This window comes from Tursiops truncatus, chromosome 6 (genome assembly GCF_011762595.2).
Source record: "Tursiops truncatus isolate mTurTru1 chromosome 6, mTurTru1.mat.Y, whole genome shotgun sequence".
Classification (NCBI taxonomy): domain Eukaryota; kingdom Metazoa; phylum Chordata; class Mammalia; order Artiodactyla; family Delphinidae; genus Tursiops; species Tursiops truncatus.
This window is the reverse complement of record NC_047039.1, coordinates 61,435,714-61,457,390: the sequence shown is the minus strand read 5'-3', so window position 1 is coordinate 61,457,390 and position 21,677 is coordinate 61,435,714. Positions and strand designations below refer to the sequence as shown.

The following is a 21,677-nucleotide window of genomic DNA, read 5'->3' as shown; positions in this document are numbered from 1 at the left end:
GGTAAGCACTGGATATCTATAGAGACGAACAGGAAAATAAGAGGAAGTGCCCAGAGAAAGGACGGGCCCTGAAAACCTGATTCCAAGTCTCCATTTTGCCAACGGCTGGCTCCACCAACCAGTTTAAGAAACCATGGGCAAAATCCCTCTCTTCCTCCTCCCCTTTTTATTAATTCATATTTCTTCAATAAACTTTTATTAAGCATTACCATGTACCAAACATTGTGAGGAGATACGATTCCTGTCCTAAGGAAACTTAGAATTTAGTGATGATTACTTGATTTAGATCTAGTCCTCTAACATCCTTACTGATATATGGGTTTAATCTGTGAGTGTGTGTGCAGATGCTTAATCACATATGTATATTATTCACAGTTCAATTTTCCATAATTAATCAAACAGCTCTTCTGATTAAGATGACCATCTTACACACCTGTCATAAAACCCAACACATTGAAATTCTGACTGCACTCATATACACACTTAAATTTAACTTTTGTTTTATAGAATTAGCACACTGTCAGAATTTATCAAGTACTAGCAATGTAAAATTGCTCTGGGGATACTTTTGTAGTAATTAAGTATATAAGAGTAATTAAGAATTTCCCTGGATCTAATCATCAATCCCCAGTACTATATAAGCATTAATAACATCAAGGCTGACACCAAAAATTATTCCTGATTATGACCGCTGATGATAATATCCGCTGATAACATCAGAATAACGTGAAGTACACTCATTGGCTCATTCCCCTTGTGAATATGTCACAACTTCCTCAGTGAAGACTATTACACTGTTGATTTATCAATCTTATTTGTCTTCCTGAGATTTCAAGGCAAAGTTGTGACACATGCTTAAGTTCTAAGCAATACAATTTCTAGACTTACTGCTTTATTATTTCACAACCTCACATATGCAGATGTGACTAAATTTCCTGTGGGAGGGAAGTATGTTTATTGTCTCTACAATTTGCCTTTTAAAAAAATAAGCTTAAACATTTAACACTATAAACTCCCAGAAATGAGATCAGTCATGGCTGTAACCCATAGGGCTCTTCTGGAAAGTACCATTGCACAATCACTGTTAAATAAACAGCCAACATAGAGGAAGAAGTTAAGCTTGTACCTGCCACTCCATTTCATTTAATTTATCAGTGCTCTGAGGTTTCTTCAATTTGAAAGATGGTTTGGTTGTTTGGTAGGACAAGCCATTTACAACGCGTTTTGTTCTTGGAGGCCCGTTGGTGTCTGGAAACCTTTTGTTGTCCGCACTGAGGTGGGAAAATGCTACTATTGTCTGGGAGCTCACTGGCCTGCTTCTTCAGGGCCTGCAGGCACACTTTAAATCATGAGAAAGACAGCTTATGAACCACAGGAGCCAGGACAAGCAGAGAAGGCTCTGCTTTTCCCCCACTGCTGCCTTGATATCAAACAGCTCAGGCCGGGGAGACAGCTTCATGGTGATTTTCTAATGAAATCTAATGACTGGATCTTGGATGATGGAAATCTTTGTGTTGGCAACTGGCAACTCCAGAGGGGTGAAAATGGGAGCAAGCAGTGGAAAGTATAGAAACCTCAGAGAATAGGGAAGAGGGGCAGAAAATGGGGGCAGAACCCTCAGAAAGAGGTCTCTAGGCTCTACCACTGATTTCCCAGAGGCGATCAATGTGAATGAATCCGTGAGATAGTTCCATTTTACAGATTAGAAGACGGTTCCAGAGAATCTTTGGCACACCCTGTAGTCTGTCTATCCAATAAACATTATTAACAGAAACTCAGTTTTGTCGAGCATGGCAATGAACTAAAATACCTGTCTTCCCAGACTCCCTTGCATGTGAGGGTGGCCACGGGACTAAGTTTGGGGTACACCTGTCCTTCACTCTTCTCCCTCACTTTTGCCTGAAACTGAAACAAGAAATGAATGGAGAACATCAGCATCCATACTGTGACCAGGAGGATGGAAGCCACGGTTAAAGACGGCAAAGCAGAAAGCAGGAGGAGACTGGTGCACCATTGGCCCCGTGGGGCTGCTTCTCCTCCATGCACTGTCTACTTTTAGATGTCTTGTCACATGAGAAGAGTACACTGGGCATGCTGCTATAACATGATAAACAAATCCTGAGAAGCCCTTTGCTCTGTACAAATGTGTATGACAAATAACAGGCTCTTTGGGAAAACCAGGATTGGGACAGACCACTCAAAATCTACGAAACCTACTCATTGCAGGAGTAACAAAATAATCAAGAGAGGATTTGGGCAGCCAGTTCAATGTGGCTGGAGGCTCTTTGGTGGTTATTAAAAATGGACAAAAATGTTGACTGGAAATGATGGCTTGCAGGAACTGAGATAGCAGGTGATAGAACCAGCACTTAGGAAGAACTGTGATCTGCCATCAGCTGAGGGCTGGGCAGGCCAGGTGTGCACCTTTCTGGGGACGCAGCCCCTGGGATCATGCTCATTTCAAATTTTATAGAAAGAGAGCAGAAAGGGATTCTGCTTATGCAGAAGATAGGCTGAGGGCTTCTTCATTTTCTCCTTCTCTCGCCATCTCAGCTCCTCTTGCCTAGGAAAGATTGTGTGTGAACAACCAGAGCTCCACATTACTTTGACATCATTCCCCTATCTACCACTTCTATCTGAGTGAACTGGACTGTTTATTTAAGTCACTGCTGTTTGGGTGTTCTATGCAGGCAGTCCAGTATAATCCCAAGACTTAGGATGTAATGTTCCTACCTCACCCATTCCATTCTCTACACAGTGCCCTGGCTGACTTTCCTAAATACCACGCTGGCCTCTTCACTTGGCAGCATTACACTCAGTGTGGCCACAGATCCCGTTATGAGCCGGTCTTGCAGGTTCCTCAGCCTTCTCTCCCTCTACTCCACGACTGTAGCTGTATATCCCAGCCGGACACCAACTGTCTTTCGCTCGTCTCTCTAAGCACACACCATGCTGTCATTTGTGTTCTTGCCTGTGTGCTTTGCTTCCCCCTGCCTGGAATGCCTCTCGCCACTTGGCTTACCCAGTGATCTATTTACCATCAAAACTCTATTCAGTGAAAGTGTGGAGTCCTAACCACTGGACATGCAATGGACTATTACTCAGCCATTAAAAAGAATGAAAAAATGCGATTTGCAGCAACATGGATGGAACTAGAGATCGTCATACTGAGTGAAGTAAGTCAGACAGAGAAAGAGAAATATCGTATGATATCACGTATATGTGGAATCTAAAAAGAAATGATACACATGAACTTATGTACAAACCAGAAACAGACTCCCAGACTTAGAGAACAAACTTAAGGTTACCAGGGGGGAAGGGTGGGGAGGAGGGATAGACTGGGAGTTCGGGACTGACACGTACACACTGCTATATTTAAAACGGATAACCACCAAGGACCTACTGTATGGCACAGGGAGCTCTGCTCAATGTTATGTGGCAGCCTGGGTGGGAGGGGAGCTTGGGGGAGAGTGGATACATGTGTATGTATGGCTGGGTCGCTTTGCTGTGCACCTGAAACTATCACAACATTATTAATCGGCTATATTCCAGTATAAAACAAAACAAAAACAAAACTCTATTCGAGAAGAAACTCTATTCACCTCTAGGACCCCTTCTCTGACAACTTCTTCTGAATAAACTGGGAGCCTCTGGTACATTCTGTTATTGCATGTATCACATTGCATTGATTAAATGACATTCATGTTTGCCTGACAAAAGTGGGTGACCAATAAACACTTGCTGAATTGAACTTGGCCTCTCCTTGATGGGTCCAGAAGCAGGAAGGTTGTGAAAATACTGTTCTAGGAATTCCCACAGCATTCTAACAGCTTGGAGTGAATAGAGCATTTAAAAAGAAATTATCCATTAGTACCATAACAAAATGTACAAATATCAACTCTCAGGCAACTAATCCAGGCAAAATTCTGAAGCTTGCCCGGGCAAGAGAATGGTCCTAAAGAGAAAGAAAAGACTGAAGAACAAGCTTACATAATTGGAAAGAGTTGTCCTTCTGTTTACATCTTAAATAAAAGACTAAAATGTACTAGGAAGTTGCCTTGGAGATGCCACCCAGAGACCTGTCAATGCTACCAGTATTCAAACATTAAAAGAAATGACACCTTATCCACCCTTACTAATGAAGGCAGTATGAATGGATGAAGTGGATGCAGAATCAACAAAACTGAGCTCTGGTCCTGGGTCATCCACTAGGTTAAGGGAACTTGAAAAAGCAGTGCTATTAATCTTTTCAAAGTGTGCCTTTTACAAAATACCTCGTAATAAATATATACATAGAGCACACAACATCTAAGCTCTTATCAATTAGTACACCATGAGCAAAACTCGATGGACCTCATTTCCTTCTTCATCTATAAGACTAAAGCCACTCTGAGTACTAACCTTTCATGGCTCTATGTAATGCAACAGCATCTACATACAAGCGTATATTCCATGGATAGATATAAACACATATTTATTTTGATGTGCCTTTGACTTAAAAATGGTAGATTAAGAATGTGGCTTGGAGATGTGGGCTTCTCGTTAAAGACGCCTGTGTACTTTGCCAAGGCAGCAATGCCTAGACATTTAATATTCTTCTATGTCTTAGTTCCCATCTCTAAAAATACAGTGATGACATTTTTCTCTGACCTCTACCTGCAGTAGGGAGCACAGAGAGGATGGGGGTGACAACACTCATTAAAGCCATGAACTTCTTGAAAGAAAGAACAAATATTCACTGTAGCTATCATGTTAGCAATCCCGACACTGCTTGGGGCTTTAAAAATCTACTTTTAATGGGGGTGAAGTTCCTTGTCACCAAGATGCTATATAACACCATCGAGCAAACTAGTGCAACCAAAGCTGAAAGGCACGGCCAATAACAGCAACTCATTTAGAGGGTCTCTGCTCCCCTCACTCCCAGCACTGTATCGCCCGCTTGAAAAATATTAGATCAATTTGGGCCCTTATCCTAAGGAGTAGTTGAAGAGAAATGCTCATGCCCAGAAAGTATCACAAAAACATTTTCAGAAAAAATGCTTGAGGCTAAGTCTGCATCTGGATCCCTACTCCCTAAATTCTAGCAGTTGCCCAGTGGCTAATGCATGAACACTCTCTTTGCAAGCTCTTCACTGCAGCCACTTGCCCCTCCTCCTGGGAGAAAGTCATGATTTCCAATTTGCATAACTGTATCTTGATCTCTTCCAGAAAGGCTTGCTGTATGTATCTATTTTAGAGCTGCTACTGTCACTGGCAAAGTCCACTGGGGTCCCCGGGAAAAATAAGACACAACCTAGGTGATAAGATAACCTCTTCTTTTGTGTTTACTTTCACTTGCCTATAGTGGGCCTTGCACTTAATATGTCGGATTTGAGTTCCCAGTGCAGAACCGCTGCGCCGGACACTTCAGCTTGTTATGCATTGTGCAGAAGCACTGAGCACGACACTGCAATTGAAGATGAAGATGGCATGCTATTTGCAGAAATGCTGCATGGGACCCGCAGGAACTCCTCCCACCCCTCGGCAGGAGAGAACCCTATAAAGCAGCCCAGCCTCCAGCCTTTCTGGGAGAGCCTGGGCTCTAGAGCAGGAGCTGGAGCCTCTCCATTCTTTGATCAAAGCATAAAGCTTTCCTTTGCTTCTGAAACGAACTCAGTCTCGTTCTATTGGCTCCAACAACACTGGGCAGAAGGACATTTGTTGGGGAGTAACTAGGGAGGATCGGTAACACTATTAGCAGTTTCTCACTGGCCATGGGAATTTTTGACAATTAAAGTGAAATTAAAAAATAAAACCACAATTTCAAGTTTCAGCTAAACTTGAGAAAATTCATTGTTCAGCTAAAAATGAGAAATATGGCAGAAGAGGCTTTTGCCAAGAGGCAGGGCAAAATGATAAGGTAAATCCCATTATCTGTACCATCTTGTTTCATTATTCATTTGGTGAATGAGAAAGTGTCAATCACTTATTCAGTAAATACTTACTAAATGCCTACTTTGCACCAAGTATTATGCTTGTCCTAAGACTACAAATATTATTCCTATTCTCAAAGAGTCTAATAAAGAAAAGGGAGTAGAAGGAAGAACATTAATTAGTTAAGCTCCTGCACAGTACCAGGTGCTCTGCTTGTGGAATTCTCCTAACAACTGATGAGAGAAGGTAGGTAAGACTCCCCTCATTTAATGAAAGTGAACTGAGGCTCAATAATTTGTCCAGAGTCACACAGTTGAGTAGATTGGTATTTGCATTCAAATTGGTCTAATTCCAAAATCTCTTTTAGAATTTCTTTAGAAAGCAGAAAAAAGAAGAAAAGGAACCACCCATTATCCTACCACCATGATTAAAAAAAAACTGTCAACATTTTGGAGAATTTCCTTCCAATATTTTTTCATGCAAGTAGGTTAATTTTTGAAATTTTAAAATGTGTTTTTCACAATTGTAATCAAAGTGTGTTATACTGCATTTCACTGGAATTATGACACCATTGACTGTGAAATGCTCCATTGTCCTATATAGCACCAGAAAGAAAAATCACTGCCAGTTACATGATGCCACTGACTGGGATATGTTCAGATTTTAGCAGTGTTAAAATATGAAGGTAAAAATTGTGTGTCTTAGAATCAGTGACCTATTCTGTATTCCACAAACCCCGAACTCATGTTGTTTGCCTCCTGCCTGTAGGTAAGGGTGGCTTCAGAGCACCTGAATCTCCCCCACATTAGAAGAACTCCTTGTCAGGGTTGGGAGGCCGCCCTCAGAAGACAGAGTGCTCTGTTTGTCTTCCTCACACATTCATTGCTTTACGCATAGTAGGCACTCAAGGAATGTTTCTTGGTTGAGTAAACACATAATAAAGCTTGAGAAGAAATTTACTGACAGAAGAAGGTAAAAATTACCAAAGGCCCAAGTTTTGTTGGGGAACGGGGGGTTTGTGTGACTAGTATCAGGGAGAGGGGAGAAGCAATGGATGGAACTTTGAGCCAGAGCCAGTGGCCCTGGGCTTTCCAAGATTCTTCCCTTCCAACAACCTGCCACTCTCTGCATTTTGTCTCCTTGTTGGCTGTCTAGACCCCTGCTTTGATGTTCTTATCCAAACCTAGCTCCATAGTACTGCTTGATTCTGCCATCTTGGGAAGTTATTCACACTTATCCACACAGTTTGAATACTGATTTAGATTTGTTTGGGGATACCATACCACCCATTAATTTCAAGTAATAACTCATAAAGAGCAAACTCAGGAATCAACATGAGACAGATGGAGAAGAGTCATGTTTCTCAGGTGCTGAAACTCTCAGTTTAAGTGTATGGTATCCCTTCTGCTTATACAGAAGGTGTGTCTGTCCCTAGGAAGTAAAAGCCTGTGTATACTTTGAGTCTATATGATTTGACAACTCAGCTTTCTATGGATGTCCACTAAGATATCTGCCTGAGTCAGCAAAATTGGTTTAAGTAAAGAAAAGAAATTAAGCTACACTTAGTTCTCCATGCATGTTCTGGGTTAAACACATTTTGAAAACCATCATGATTTCTCTTGCCTTCCTTCCCTCCTCTTCTTCCATGAACTCATCCAGTATCTATGTGTCTTTACAACACGTGAAGAACTGTGCTAAATTCTCTAAAAGAAAGAACAGTGGGTCAGAAAATTCTGACTTTAGAAAGAAGTTTACACATTACCAGTGAAGACAAGTTTTACTCACAGAGAAGTAAATTACAAGGGAGAGAGAGCATAAGTATCAATAATATCAGAAATACAGGTGATATGCAATCAAGTGTTTAAAGCAAGGAGAGATTACATCCAGCAAGGAGATCAGGAAAGGCTTCAGAGAGAAGGGCCATTTCATCTGGGCCTTGAAGGATGGAGAGGATCTGGGCATATGGGAATGGAGGCAAAGACCTGTGAGAGGAGAGGCATGCGTGGGGCAAAGGACTCCTGTTGTTTCCCTTTTACATTGTTTACTGTTTAGGAAACAAGATGCTATTGTTAGGGCCTAACCATGAGGTGTTAAAAGTGCTGGATCAATGAATGGATCATCACCTTGGGCTGACCACTTGGGGGTGTCCTAAGTCATACCATCTTAGGGTCAAAGCCAGGAAGATACTGCAAGATTTCATGCTGATTAAGTATGAAATTTTAGAGGAACGTTATTAAAGCCAAAGCCTGGTGGTGTATAGCAGGACATCTGAAATCCACAACAGGTAACTAAGACACTTGATTAAAAGCAACAGCACAACATCACTTTTCAAAACTCAAGGGACTGTCAGCTACTTGCTTACCATGGACATGGATTCCATTTGGTTGAAAAGAAGAGCTTGTTTCTGGCTGATAAGACTTCAGGTGTGATGCTGAGGGCTGCTGGGTATGGGGAGGCTGTGTTCTCTGCATTATTGAAGGAGGAGCAGGCACTCTCCGGGGGCTGATGTGGTGAGGAGATGGGGCAGAAGGTGCAAACCTGAGGAAACAATTATAAAAGGAAACATAAGAGATGTAAAATAGCAGGAGCAAAGAGAAACTCTTCGGGCTTCCCTGGTGGCGCAGTGGTTGAGAGTCCGCCTGCCGATGCAGGGGACACGGGGGTCGTGCCCCGTTCTGGGAAGATCCCACATGCCGCGGAGCGGCTGGGCCCGTGAGCCATGGCCGCTGAGCCTGCGCGTCCGGAGCCTGTGCTCTGCAACGGGAGGGGCCACAACAGTGAGAGGCCCGCGTACCGCGTACCGTGTACCGCAAAAAAAAAAAAAAAAAAAAAAAAAGACAAACTCTTCAAAGCCAAATTCTAATTCCCTATTCTGGCTATATACGAGTGTGACAAAAAGCCCTTTAAAAAAAACTTAAGACTTTTCTCTCCCATTTTTAACCACTGACTTCTCAATTGAGATACTGAAGGAATAAAAGAGATCAACAAAGGGAAAATCTAGTCACAGTCTGAGTTTGTCAAGCTTCTTAAAATGCATTTCAAGTACTCTGGGTTTGGTGAAATTCAAAGCACATCTTTGCCAGACCCCTTTTCTGCTAATTTTTAGACCCGTTTGCATTTTAAGGGAAATTTAATCTGTGTGTTTCTGATTCATTTACACTTGCCTCATAAACATTTTGTTCTGTAAGACATATCTGAGGTCCAGGAAGTGTTATAAGACTTTACTATAAGCCTCTCTAGTCCTATTCTCTTTAAACTATACATTTTCTTTTGCCAAGAATAAATTAACTTAAACCTCAAAGGTCAAGTGTGGTTTGAAATCCAGAACCCAAAAGATCTGTGTGGGTTCTGTGCTTGGCAAAGAACATTGCCCAGGGTGTAACAGGAACCTCACACACGATTTGGGACATCTTTTGCAGTCACACGGGCCAATCATAATGAGATTATGGTAGTTTCTGAGGTGGGACATACAGGTGTTTAAATAAGGTGACATCATCAACTAACCCGAGATATAAAATGGATAACTATCCATTGATCTTCTAATTGTACAGAAAAATGGCAGGATCTGACTCACTAGGTTTAAAAGGACAGTTTATACTTTCTAACATTGAGGTTCCCTTGAAGTGTACTCGTGCGAACAGTTTTAAAGTTGAGCAATGACCATAGACTATCAAAACGACATTCAATCTGCCAGTTCAGTAGGGGGCTGGTGCAAGTGTGGTGGAGAAAGGAGCAGGGACTCTGTCAGTGCAGTGAAAACAAGCATCACAATGATGTGCAGGAAAACTATATTAGCAATGAAGCGTTTAGTCTCCCCGCAAAGGCTCAGGTGATTGAAAACCTTCAATAGGCTGTTTCTTACACTGTATAGAAAGACAGGCTTTGTTTTATGCCAACATGTAGATGTCGCCATCTGTGTACACCACTTACTTCATAGAAACAGGTCACTTCATTTTTCTGGGCTTTTTGTGTAGGGCCATAGGTGATCAAAGGGAGGACGAACCAGTCAAGTTTATCAAGCAATTTTCAACATTTTGAACCATAGTATTTAACAAGGCAGAGCTTCTACATTTGTATTGCTGCAGTAAGAAACCATGGGATGAAATCCCATTTGTTTTTGCATTCCCCTTGCTGAGGTCTGATAAGACTATGTAAGATGATGTAGGAGCCAAGAAGGGAGGATTTGGACTGGTTAAGTTACGGAGAAGACAAGTCAGAGGAGGCTTAAAGAAACTAGCTGGGCTAGGATGCCTGCTTAATCAAGAACTTAGATCTTCACTCAGCTGGAAGAGAATAGTAACTGAGTGTCCTGTGCCTGGTAAATATATATTTTCCAAGCACATCATCTTAACTGGAATTAGCTTGAAAAGATGTGCTGAATGGCCTTGAATAAAACAGAGCAAATGAACGCTGGCACTGTCCTGAGAATATCTATTAAAACTTGTATGCCGGGATTCCCCGTATAGAGGCTATTTTCTTGGGGAACATGTCCTCAATGTGCCTCACAGGCTGCTCTAGGCTTGTGTGAGAGGCAGGAGGAATTGTGAGATCACAGACTTTGGGGCTAGAAGGAGTCCACATCACCAACCAACACCAGAATTCTGTGAACGGAAGATGTCCAGGGAGGGAGGGAAAGGGGTGGATTTGAATTGGAAGGAAACCTATGTCATTGCTAAATAGCCATCTTTGGCATCTCAATTTTGTGTTTTGGGGGCAAAGCAGCAAGATCCTTTGCCTTCTTAATTATATTTCTGTGTTTGGGAATAAAAGATATAACATGCTCTTGGTGTTTTTTCAGTCTTCTCTTCTGGTACCTCTGCCACCTGTCCTTTCTCTTAAGGATTGATGGAGCAGAGATGTGTAGATGGAGCAAGTATTTAGAAGTATTATTAGCAGTATTTAGAAGTAGGACCTTAGTATCACCAGCTTGATGGAGGAGAATAATTTTGTTTCACAAATCCCTCCCCCACAGCACAGTAAGTCTGACTCACAAATGAAGGTTTGATTAACAAAGAGTAGAAAATGTGTATGGGGAAGGGGAAGGAGGCAAAGATTGTGAGCAATATAAAACCTTACATTTTTATAATTCGGGATGATGTGACTATAGGGTGAATTATGATTACTAGCTATAAAAAAGGGGTGTATTCAACCAACTAAACAGAACTCATCTGAGCATTTTAGGTGTCATCTGGAATGTTAATTTCATACAACAGACCTCTATATCTATATTTAGATGATATATCTATATATAAATTATATATCTATGTATCTATCTACCTAGAGAGTATATAATTATATGCTAATTACAAATCATTCTTATCTATTTATTCACACAAGTTTCACACCCTGGCCATTGTCTCTTGGTTACCACATATTACTTAATGTAATAGCAATGTTGAGCAAAGAAAAAAAATGTGGAAGTACATACGCATCAAGATTTTAGCATCATCTATCTCAGAGACCTGGGGGGGATAAAATAATACTTACTGAGCCTTCAACCGACTCTACATTTTGCTTTTTGCTAATTCAGTCTGGATTTTTCACCATGTTATTCAAATAAATAAGATTATATGGTATAAGTTAATATAATTTCAAAATACAGTATGTCACTCCATATAAAGTATTAATAAAAATTTAAATATATACTATTCTAAATGAAATAAATGTACACTTAAAGTAGTCTTTGCTTTGGAAAGGAAAGAATTGGTACAAAAACTCTAACTTTTACATATATAAAGAAAAGATGGAAAGTAACAGGATGTGATCTTGATTGTGATCCAGACAATTTCTAGGAACAAGGAAATAAATAAGAATTTAGCACTAAAAAGCCCAGTGTAAGAAACGAGTGCATAAATGACTGACTTTCAAGTACAGTACATAGAATCAATTTTGTTACTGCCTAAAAACACTACATTGTATTTTATTGAAAAATCTCTCACAATCTATTAACTTAAATTTAATTTTTATAAACTTGCTTACTTGTTAACTAGCTCATAGAAATAGAAATAGCAAATTAGAATCAGGGATGAGAGGGCAGGAGAGGAGAAGAGAAGGAGAGAGCCCTACTGTTCAAGGCAAGGCCCTGGGAGCAACCAAAAGCAGTCACTAAATCACAGCAAGAGAGATGCCAGGAATGTTATTTAAACAGCCAAAGAGACTCAAGAAACTTGAATAGTTTGAGGCCATTTACTCCAGAAGCAAGCAAACAAACAAAAAACATGCATGCTTAAACAGAAACTTGCTAAGTAAAACATAAAATGTTATTGTTACTGAAGGTAGAGTAGAGGGGGCCTCGAAATCCCATTTTCTTAGTGTCCTCACCTATTTTCCAACCTAGTCTTTTTAACACGCACACACACAGCCAAATTAATATGGTCTGAATTTTCTGCCCCAAACAGGAAATTTTTCTTTAACTCCAAAGAAGATGAATTAGATATTTTGATACTAAAATAAATAAACAAATAATTTTGATGCTGAGTATAAACTGCAGTGATTTATAATTTTTCTCCTAAGGAATATCTCATTCCCCCACTATGTCAGGACAAGACGACATCACTCTCATTCATTCTGAGTGACAGCAGTGTCCAAGAGCCAGAAGACAGACTGTCTGAAGTCTTTCTGGGTCCAACTCTGTTTCCCAGCTGCTGATCTGCAGTTGACATTTCACAGATTTCATTTGATATAGCTTACCAGTCTCTTCTTTGGCCTTTCATACTTCTTTGAAACAACAGAAGATTGTTATGTAAAAATGCACACAACAGAATTTTTAAAAAACATCACTGCTTACCAGAAGCAGATCACACAAAAGCAAACCAGAGAATTGAGTCAACCATTTCCACTCATTTAGTGGAGGAGTTTATATAACCTTAGCATAAGCCATGGTTTAATGGTTTGCAAAAAAAAAAGAGACAGAGAGAAGGAAACAGGTTTTAAAGTGCTCACCAAAGATCTGCGGAAAAAATAAAAAACCGGGCTTCCCTGGTGGCGCAGTGGTTGAGAGTCCGCCTGCCGATGCAGGGGACACGGGTTCGTGCCCCGGTACGGAAAGATCCCGCATGCCGCGGAGCGGCTGGGCCCGTGAGCCATGGCCGCTGAGCCTGCGCGTCCGGAGCCTGTGCTCCGCAACGGAAGAGACCACAGCAGTGAGAGGCCCGCGTACCGCAAAAATAAATACATAAATAAAAATAAATAAATAAATTTAAAAAACACCTTGGAAAGATTTCTGCAAATATTTATCTATACACACCTTGGGAAATGTCTGATTATTTGGGGGTATTTACTTGGCTATGCTCCTTCTCTTTTGTGGCCTGCTCCCACCCTCTGTTCACATTGAGCTTCCCAACCTTGCAGTGATGTGGGCCAGAAGCAAAGAGCTCTCCTGCTGATGCAGTACTCAATCTTAGATTGTTTCATAGAACAATAGGTCCCAATTGAAACACATACAACTGGTGAGGTTCATGTGCAGAGAAATTGCAAATGGCAGGAGAAGCAGACGGCTGTCGTAGAAGACAGATGGAGTAGAAGTCAGACCCTCCGGCCTTGGAGTGTGGCTCCATCCCTTACCAGCTGGGTAATTTTGAATAAATACCCTGATTTCTCCCAGCCTCAGTTTCAAGTGCAAAATACAGTTAACCTCGACTCATACTGGGGATCATAAAATCTGAGATAATATATTCATTTATTCATTCAGGAGGTATTTACTGAACACCAACCAAGTGCTCCGAGTGCACTACGGAGAGAGTAACACATGACACAGATCTCCGTTGTTTGTGTGAGAGGAAGCAGGCAATGAACAATTTTAAACCCACAAACTATGTATTGAGCTAGAGGAAATGAGTACTACAGAGAAAAATAAAGGATGCAGGTGAGGGACGGGGTGGACTATGAACAATTTTAAATTAGGAACACACAGATATCCAAGTACTTTAAACAGAGAATGTCTGACACCTTTCAGATGATTGACACATGTTTATGGAATGACTGCTCTAAACAGAATGTACATTTATGGTATCCCTGATTTAAAATATATCCAATGCTTGAGAGCTGTCTAATAGCACTGTGTTAGAATATCTATGAAGCTCAAAAAATTATAAAACTCTTAGCACTCTTTTCTCTCTTGACTATGGAAAGAGGCTCAAAGAAGGTGAGGCTTCTACTCATCTGGATAATTTCCTAGTTCCAGGAGCAGTTAGTTGTGGTCTTCTGTAAGAGTCTCATTTTTTTGGTACTGGCTTTCCCAACGAATTATCCTGAGCTCACAAATCCATACAATCACAGAATATTTGAGCTGAAGGGCAGTGGAGCACCACTGTATCTAGCCCAGAGACATGAAATGATTTGCCAAAGTCACACAGCTAGTTCTCCAGATACCACTTTATCCCAAGAAGGTAAGACACTCTCTAGTGAAGATGCAAAGCAAGGCAGAGAGATGGCTTGAGGGAGGATGGAAGAGGACTCTTGTGGGCATCTGAGGTTTTTCTCCTCATCACCAGATGATGGGGATGGGGGTACCAGCAACCTACTGCCTTTAAGAATCTGACAATGTGGGCTTCCCTGGTGGCACAGTGGTTGAGAGTCCGCCTGCTGATGCAGGGGACACGGGTTCGTGCCCCGGTCCGGGAAGATCCCACATGCCGCGGAGCGGCTGGGCCCATGAGCCATGGCCACTAAGCCTGCGTGTCCGGAGCCTGTGCTCCACAACAGGAGAGGCCACAACAGTGAGAGGCCCGCGTACCGCAAAAAACAACAACAACAACAAAAATCTGACAATGTGATTTCCCAGTTTGCTTTGGTGAATTTGCTCATTTCTAAACTGGGGCTCTTTGTGCCCAAGCCAGGCTTATACCTTTAGTCTTTCCAGCTGGATAACGCCTTTCAGTTACACTCTTTCCCTTGTGTATAAATCCAAAGTATTTCTATGTCAACTAACAATTGTATTTCTTCAAACAAAATTTACTAATAGGCTGTGTTGCAAATCAAGCACATGTCATAAATATGTCTCACTTTTCTTCATTCGTACTGTATACACAAGCAGTGCAAGCCATGTGGGACTGTATGTTTTAGCACTGCTTTGGGGGTTGACACTTTGAAAACAGGTGTTTTCATGATCAGCTAGATTAGATGTTGGTTGGTATGTGCTTTGGATAGTTACCCCCCGCCCCGCCTTCTTTCTTCCATGGGGGTTATAGACCTCCCAAAGAAGGAAGAATGCAACGGAACAGCTAGTTTCATTGCATTCACATGAAAAATATTATTGATTTGCTGCCAGGGAGTAGAAATAATGAATAGAAACTGGTCTATGGCAGATTTGGGGAGGTATTCTTCATTCCCCCAAAGAATTGTGGGGTATCATCTGTAGTGGTTTTAAAATTCATCTGTGAAAACTAATCAATGAAAAATGGCTTTAGCAGTTGGCTGACTGCAGAGGGGGAAAAAAGGAATCCTTTTCAAAACCTAAAAAGAAAAGCACAGTTTTAAGGATTACACATCTGATTTAACATCTAAAAAAACCCCCCAATGATAATACCCCACTTTGTATAGCCAGACAGTGCTCCATTTTAGTAGTCTTTAGTGGTCTTTATAACGATTTATGAATCACTTCATGAATTCCTGGCTGAATCATCTGGGTGACTATAGTATCTACTTATACTTCCCTTCTGTCTCACAAAAGAGACACTTGGACTCAGTTCAATCCAGATTTGTCCCCGAATGAATCACAGCACGTTACTGGGGGAACTGCAAATTGAATTCTGCTTCTGAGACAATCAAGACCAGCTTTCAGAAATGAAGAAACAGCCTTGGGGAAGTGTGGGTAATTGCAACACTGTCCATCTGGGCAGGACCAAAGCAGGCCAAGAGCTGTATGTCCATCTGCGGACTCTGTTCCAAACTAGTCGAAGAGCTGAAGCCATCCCCAGGAAGGGCTTAGTGTTTCTTTCTCCTTACAAGAGTCTGGGTCAATATTAACTACAAATAATTTATCACATTGGACGAGACTAAGACTCAAAAATGACTGCCTGAGCCTCCACAGAGCATGACAAAATGAGGGCTGTGAAGTTGGCTATAGGTGAAATGATCACCAAGGCTGTTTAAAAAAGACACATATATATTATAATGAGTGAGTGCTTGTGGGAAATAGAAAGGGTAGAGTGTTCTGGAGGAACGTTTCTCCACTTGGGTTTAGGGAGTAAGTTGTAAGTCAAGAAAACAAAGTAATCAATGTCCAAGGCAGAGAAGTATATTTTTTCTTGTATACAGTGACATACGGCCCACGGTATCACACTATTATTCCCCTGTGGAAATGCAGAGGGAGGAGGAGAGGACATCCAGGATATGTTACAAAAATGAATTATGCAGGACACATTTAACCAAGAGCCAGGTTTTTTGGAATATCTTGACTGCAGAATTGGCTGTGACTTGGTTGGTTGTCTATTTCAGAATCTGATGTGATGGGGAGAAAGGAAAGAAAAGTCTGATTCTGCCAAATCCTCTTTACAAAAAAAGTGCCAACCAGAAGAAAATTTATCCAGAGTGGTCTTAGACATTTCATGTCAAAAAATTCTGCGGTGAAAAAAAATTCTGTAATGATATCATCCCTTGGGCAGCTCTGAGTAGGTCAAAGCAAGGGGATTAACTCATAGTCCTGTGGCAAAGGGAAGACTTTCTCTTGTTCAGCATAGTGTTAGGCATAGAGTTCAGTCTGCTTTGAAACAGAACGCATTAGGTGAAAGAAAAACATTCGGAAGAAAGTGTGATGAGAATGCTAGATGAGAAATGAGAAAAAAAAGTGTTATTTTTCTCCAAAGGTGAGAAAGAGAGGTATAGGTAGATTAAAAAACAGCTTCTTGCATACCTTTCTCATGGTCACAAACTGAAAACACGAGTCTCTTGACGACATCAGAAGAACTTTTAGAACTAACTTCCAATGCAGTACTCCTGCCAAGTACAGCCAGGTGCCTTTGAAAGCCACTGCCAGATGAGACCTCAGAAGTCAATATAATCCATAAATTTGAAAAGAAACTAGCTGGGTGGTGGTTTGTTCAGTAGTAACATGTGCTGTTTATATGTGCTTTTTTTTCTTCATCTGAAGGATGTCAGGTTACTATTGTAATAACCACAAATGAATTTTCTATACCTTCTCTTGAAGACGAGACTCAACAATTGGCTATAGAAATGAATGAAAAGAAACAGCATATATTTAAAAATTCACAATTAGAGAAGGGCTCTTGGCTCTTACAGATGGAAAGAGCATCAAATCCTCAGATGTTTGCTACCATTTTGTATCTTCAGCACCGCATCCAGTACTATGCAAAGATAATTAATAAATGTTGGCTGTTGCTGTTGAAGAAATACTCTGTTGAAGAGACCACTGGTTCCATAGACATGGCTCCCAAATTAGTGCCAATTCTTTTTTTTTTTTTTTTGCGGTATGCGGGCCTCTCACTGTTGTGGCCTCTCCCGTCGCGGAGCACAGGCTCCGGACGTGCAGGCTCAGCGGCCATGGCTCACAGGCCCACCTGCTCCGCGGCATGTGGGATCTTCCCGGACCGGGGCACGAACCCGTGTCGCCTGCATCGGCAGGCGGACTCTCAACCACTGTGCCACCAGGGAAGCCCAGTGCCAATTCTCGTGTCCAGGTGGATGGTACCTTTGTCGAATTGGTGCAAATGGCCAGTTGAATATTATATTTGTCCAGAAACCAGTTTCTGGTTCTGAGGGGAGAACACCTTCTTCAGGAGAATGATTCCAACCATTACTCTGAGGAAGATGATTAAAACAGAGAAAAGTTTTTCTCCTTGCAACTAAACAGAAAAGCAACTAAAGATTATTTCTCAGAAAAGGAGGCAAGAAGACTAATCCAAAGAACTTTGTCTCTTGGTTTCTGCTCACTTCAATAGACTCCTCACCACTAATGAACAAACAGTCCTTCCCTTGAAAAAAGATGTAGTTTCTTAGGAGCCAATTTCTCCAACTATCCCCACCTGAGAGGGGAAAAGATGAAGGTGATTTCCAGATCACACTGTTAAAACATTAAGCAGAGGCTTTCCTTGGAACAGCCTTTTCTACATCAGAGATGAGGCACTTTGTAATATGCGGGTATCTTGACTCGGGCTAGAATGGCTCGTGGGCTTTCACTTTGGGAATTCTGGCTCCATATGACTTGCTGTCTCAGAGGAAGCATATGAAAAGAACACATTGCCACATTTGAATACTATAATGGCTGAGTGAACTCCATGTTGCTTCACGCTAATGCACTAAAGTAGAGGTTTCAAGAAAAGGAATTCTATTTTACCTCAAGCATTCCTTGTTACTGTCATGACTCACTTTCCTGATTGAAAATCCAAGGGGACTAAAAAAACATCATCTTGGGTTTCTCATGAAGTGGATTTGTTTGGAATGTGGGAACGAAATAAAGATGGCTGATTTGGCATTCAGAGGTGAAACAACTTCACTGGCACTTAAAAATTATAATTCCTTTTACAGACCTTCTAATAGATGGTTTGTAATGTGCGTTTATAATTAATCTAAAATGATGATATAGTACATTTCAAAATTTAAAATCCATGGAAAACAAACTGATGTGAACGAATACTTGAACCACAAGTCAAGCCATTTGTTTGCTGGAGTGACACGTGTATGCACACATCAGCATCTCCTGCTTCGCCAGGAAGTGACACAAAGGAGAATGTGGAGATGGAAGTGCATCAATCAGCTGCTCAGGGTTACTGCTGCCTTTCACACTATAAAAATGAGTTTGGACTTTATTCTAAGTATGGTGGGAACACAGATGTGAGCAGAAAGTCCTCAATGATTCAATTTACATGTTAAAGGGCAGCTCCTGTTGTGGTGTGGAGCAAAGTCCAGGCGTGCTGGTAGGGTGAAAGTAGAAGGTTGTGGGTAAGCAAGACTGGATGTTGGGAAACCAGTTAGGGGGCTGTTGTACTTGAGAGAGAAGGGGATACTGGTGAGCTGGGTGTGGAGGAGTGGAGCTGATTAGGCTTAAAATGTATTTGAAGGCAGAGCTAATAGGACTTACAGGTTAATTCTATATGAAAGTGCTTGGGCAAAGGGAGGAATCAAAGTTGACTCCTAGGCTTTTTAGGTTTTTAATAGTAAGCTGAAGACAGCCATGGAGACCTAGCTCATTATTTTCCTCCATTATCAAGAAATATATTGGACTCTGGTAATTAGGCTCATAAAAGTTTCGCAGACCACACTGCATTAAGGAGCCTGGGCTTTATGTAGAGAACAGGCTTTTGTGTATTTGGCTAAGACAGGTGCCCTGGTGACCCTGGCATACATTTCAAAGGCCTCCATATCCTGTTATCCACCCAGAAATTTAAATGAGAGATAGATCAGGGTGGGCTATGGCAGCTAGTTCAGCAATGCCTTGTTGTTGTTCCTGTTTTATTTTTCTTCCAGAGGAGCCATTCACAGTCATTAGGTAGGTGAGAAGAAAGTAAGAAATATCACCAATTTCCCTGTACGTGTAACTATTACGATTGAGTCAGGGTGGCGTATTTATAAGAAGCTATTAGTAAGGTGAAGATCTCTGTGAGAAGAAAGGTCATTCCAAAGGCCAATAACCCCACTGATATTTTCCAGAGAGGATGAAGCATGGCTGTGGTCATGGATCAATATTTAAGACGTTTTAAGACTGGTGGGCTATTCTGCCCTGGAATAAACATCAAGAAGTACCAGGAATTTTCCACAGATTTAAAGAAAACAGAACAGAAAAAGGACCTCAAGCTTTTCCGTCTAAGATACGATGCTGTATCTCCATTTTCAAGTCTAGGATATTGGAAGTTTCTGCCTCTTTGTGCTCACAGCATCAACATCAGGAGCAACATTCGTTACATTCAGCAATTCTCAAGTAGACGTGTGGGGGGGAGGGGTAGATTTTGGACCCCACCTCTCTTAATCTTGAACATCTGTGGAAGTCTCTTTTCTGGAAAGAAACTGACACCTTAATGGGATGTTAAATGTGGATAACTGTTTTCTGAATATAAAGTGCTGAAGCCCAAAGAGAAAGAATGATGCTCTTGACCACACGACATTAGGTGAGCATCCTATCAATAGACTCTAACAGAGGATGATGTAGATGCCAATACTCAGGCTGATAACAATGGATATTTGAGGCTTATATTTATTTTCTGACTATGGCTTTTCTCAATTATTTCAGTGATAAAGATTGACAGGCTTTGTTTGTTTGTTTGTTTTGCCAGTGTTTGTTGCCTTATAAGTCAGCTATCTATGCACGTGGGAAAGGGTCTGTAACACACATCAAGGAGCCTCTGAGAGCAGTGCTCACTGGGTAAATTGCAACTAAATTATGACACACAGCAACGTGGACACTTCGTAATAATACTCAAGTCTTCTCTTTTATAATAAGAACAGAGAGGCCAAGTTATTGATATTAGAGCTCTAACTTTCAGATGTTTGGCACTTTGTCTCTAACATGGAGGTAATTTTTTTTTGACACTGACTCTTCAAAATCTTCTTAAATAGGTCATGACTATATAAACTACAAGCTTGGAATTGCAAGGGACAAAACTGTCTTTACAAATTGTGTTAAAAAGGAAAATAACACAAAACCCATTGTGTTGCCTTATCAGTCTAGGATATGGAAAGGACAGCCTTTGTCTGCTTGAGGACCAGACAAATCATTCATACATTCTTCATCATTTCTTCTTCTGTTGGGCACAGAATATGTTCTGAACTCTTGCTGGGTGGATAACAGGATATGGAGGCCTTTGAAATGTATGCCAGAGTCACCAGGGTACCTGTCTTAGCCAAATACACAAAAGCCTGTTCTCTAGATAAAGCCCAAGCTCCTTAATGCAGCTCATGAGCCTCCTCCTACATTTATTTATGAAGCTCCGTCCTCGCTTGTTCTCTCTCCTCTTAGCTTTTGTATATATGACGTTGCCTGGCCGGGTTCTATAGACCTTCAGATTTCAGGGAGATATTTTTTCTTCTATTCCTCCCTCCCCAATTTTGGGTTAGGTACTCCTTCTGTATGCCTCCACAGCCTCCTGTAGTGCCCCTTCATAGCATCCAAAATTATGATCACCTATTGACCAGGTTAGCTCTTGCTGGACTAGGTGCTTTGAGAGGGCCAGGCTCCTGTCAGCCTCATTGACCACTATGTCCTCAGTGTCCAGTATATTGCCTGGTGCCCAAATACCAGCTGACTGAATGACTCAATAAATGAATGAACCTCAATGTTAGGACTGATTTTGATAAACTTTAATATTTTGTATGATGCTTATGATTTTAGCCATTATTGCACACATACTAGAAGATTAAAAAGAGAGAGAAAAGATTATGTGGAGAGAGAGAGAGAATGTGTATGTGTGTCTGTCTATGGAAAAGCTGAGCGGGTGAAGATATCAGTGTCCCTGTTTACTAAGAAAGTCCTAGGGTGGGAAGGACAGCAAAGCAGCAGGCCTAGTTTTGAGCTGTTCAGATACTACAGATGCAAATATGTGGGAATAGTTAGTATTGAGCATCTAGTATTAAAGACCACAGGAAAGCAAAGGGAACCCCAGCAATGGGTGATGGCAAGAGACTCCTAGCAGTGTGTGTGTGTGTGTGTGTGTGTGTGTGTGTGTGAACATAGGTATTAGAGCAACTACGTATTGTATAGAAGTATGCAGGTTATATAAGATGCTGGAGCTTTGAGGTCACCATCCTTCAGACCAATGAATCAAGGGGAGTAATCCTTTCTAGGAATCTCCCACCTGGGCAGTGGGAGTTGGCAA

At 41.3% G+C, this 21,677-nt stretch overlaps 1 protein-coding gene across 6 annotated transcripts in view; it reads right to left on the bottom strand.

Annotated features, from left to right (window-relative positions):
- The window catches only part of GLIS3 (GLIS family zinc finger 3), a 507,224-nt gene that overhangs the window by 23,545 nt on the left and 462,002 nt on the right, over positions 1 to 21,677 (bottom strand). For all 6 annotated transcript variants that reach the window (XM_033858126.2, XM_019934153.3, XM_033858125.2 and 3 more), the window contains one exon: positions 8,276 to 8,451. In XM_033858126.2, the coding sequence (XP_033714017.1) occupies positions 8,276 to 8,451 (176 nt within the window). The remainder of the gene's footprint in view (positions 1 to 8,275; positions 8,452 to 21,677) is intronic.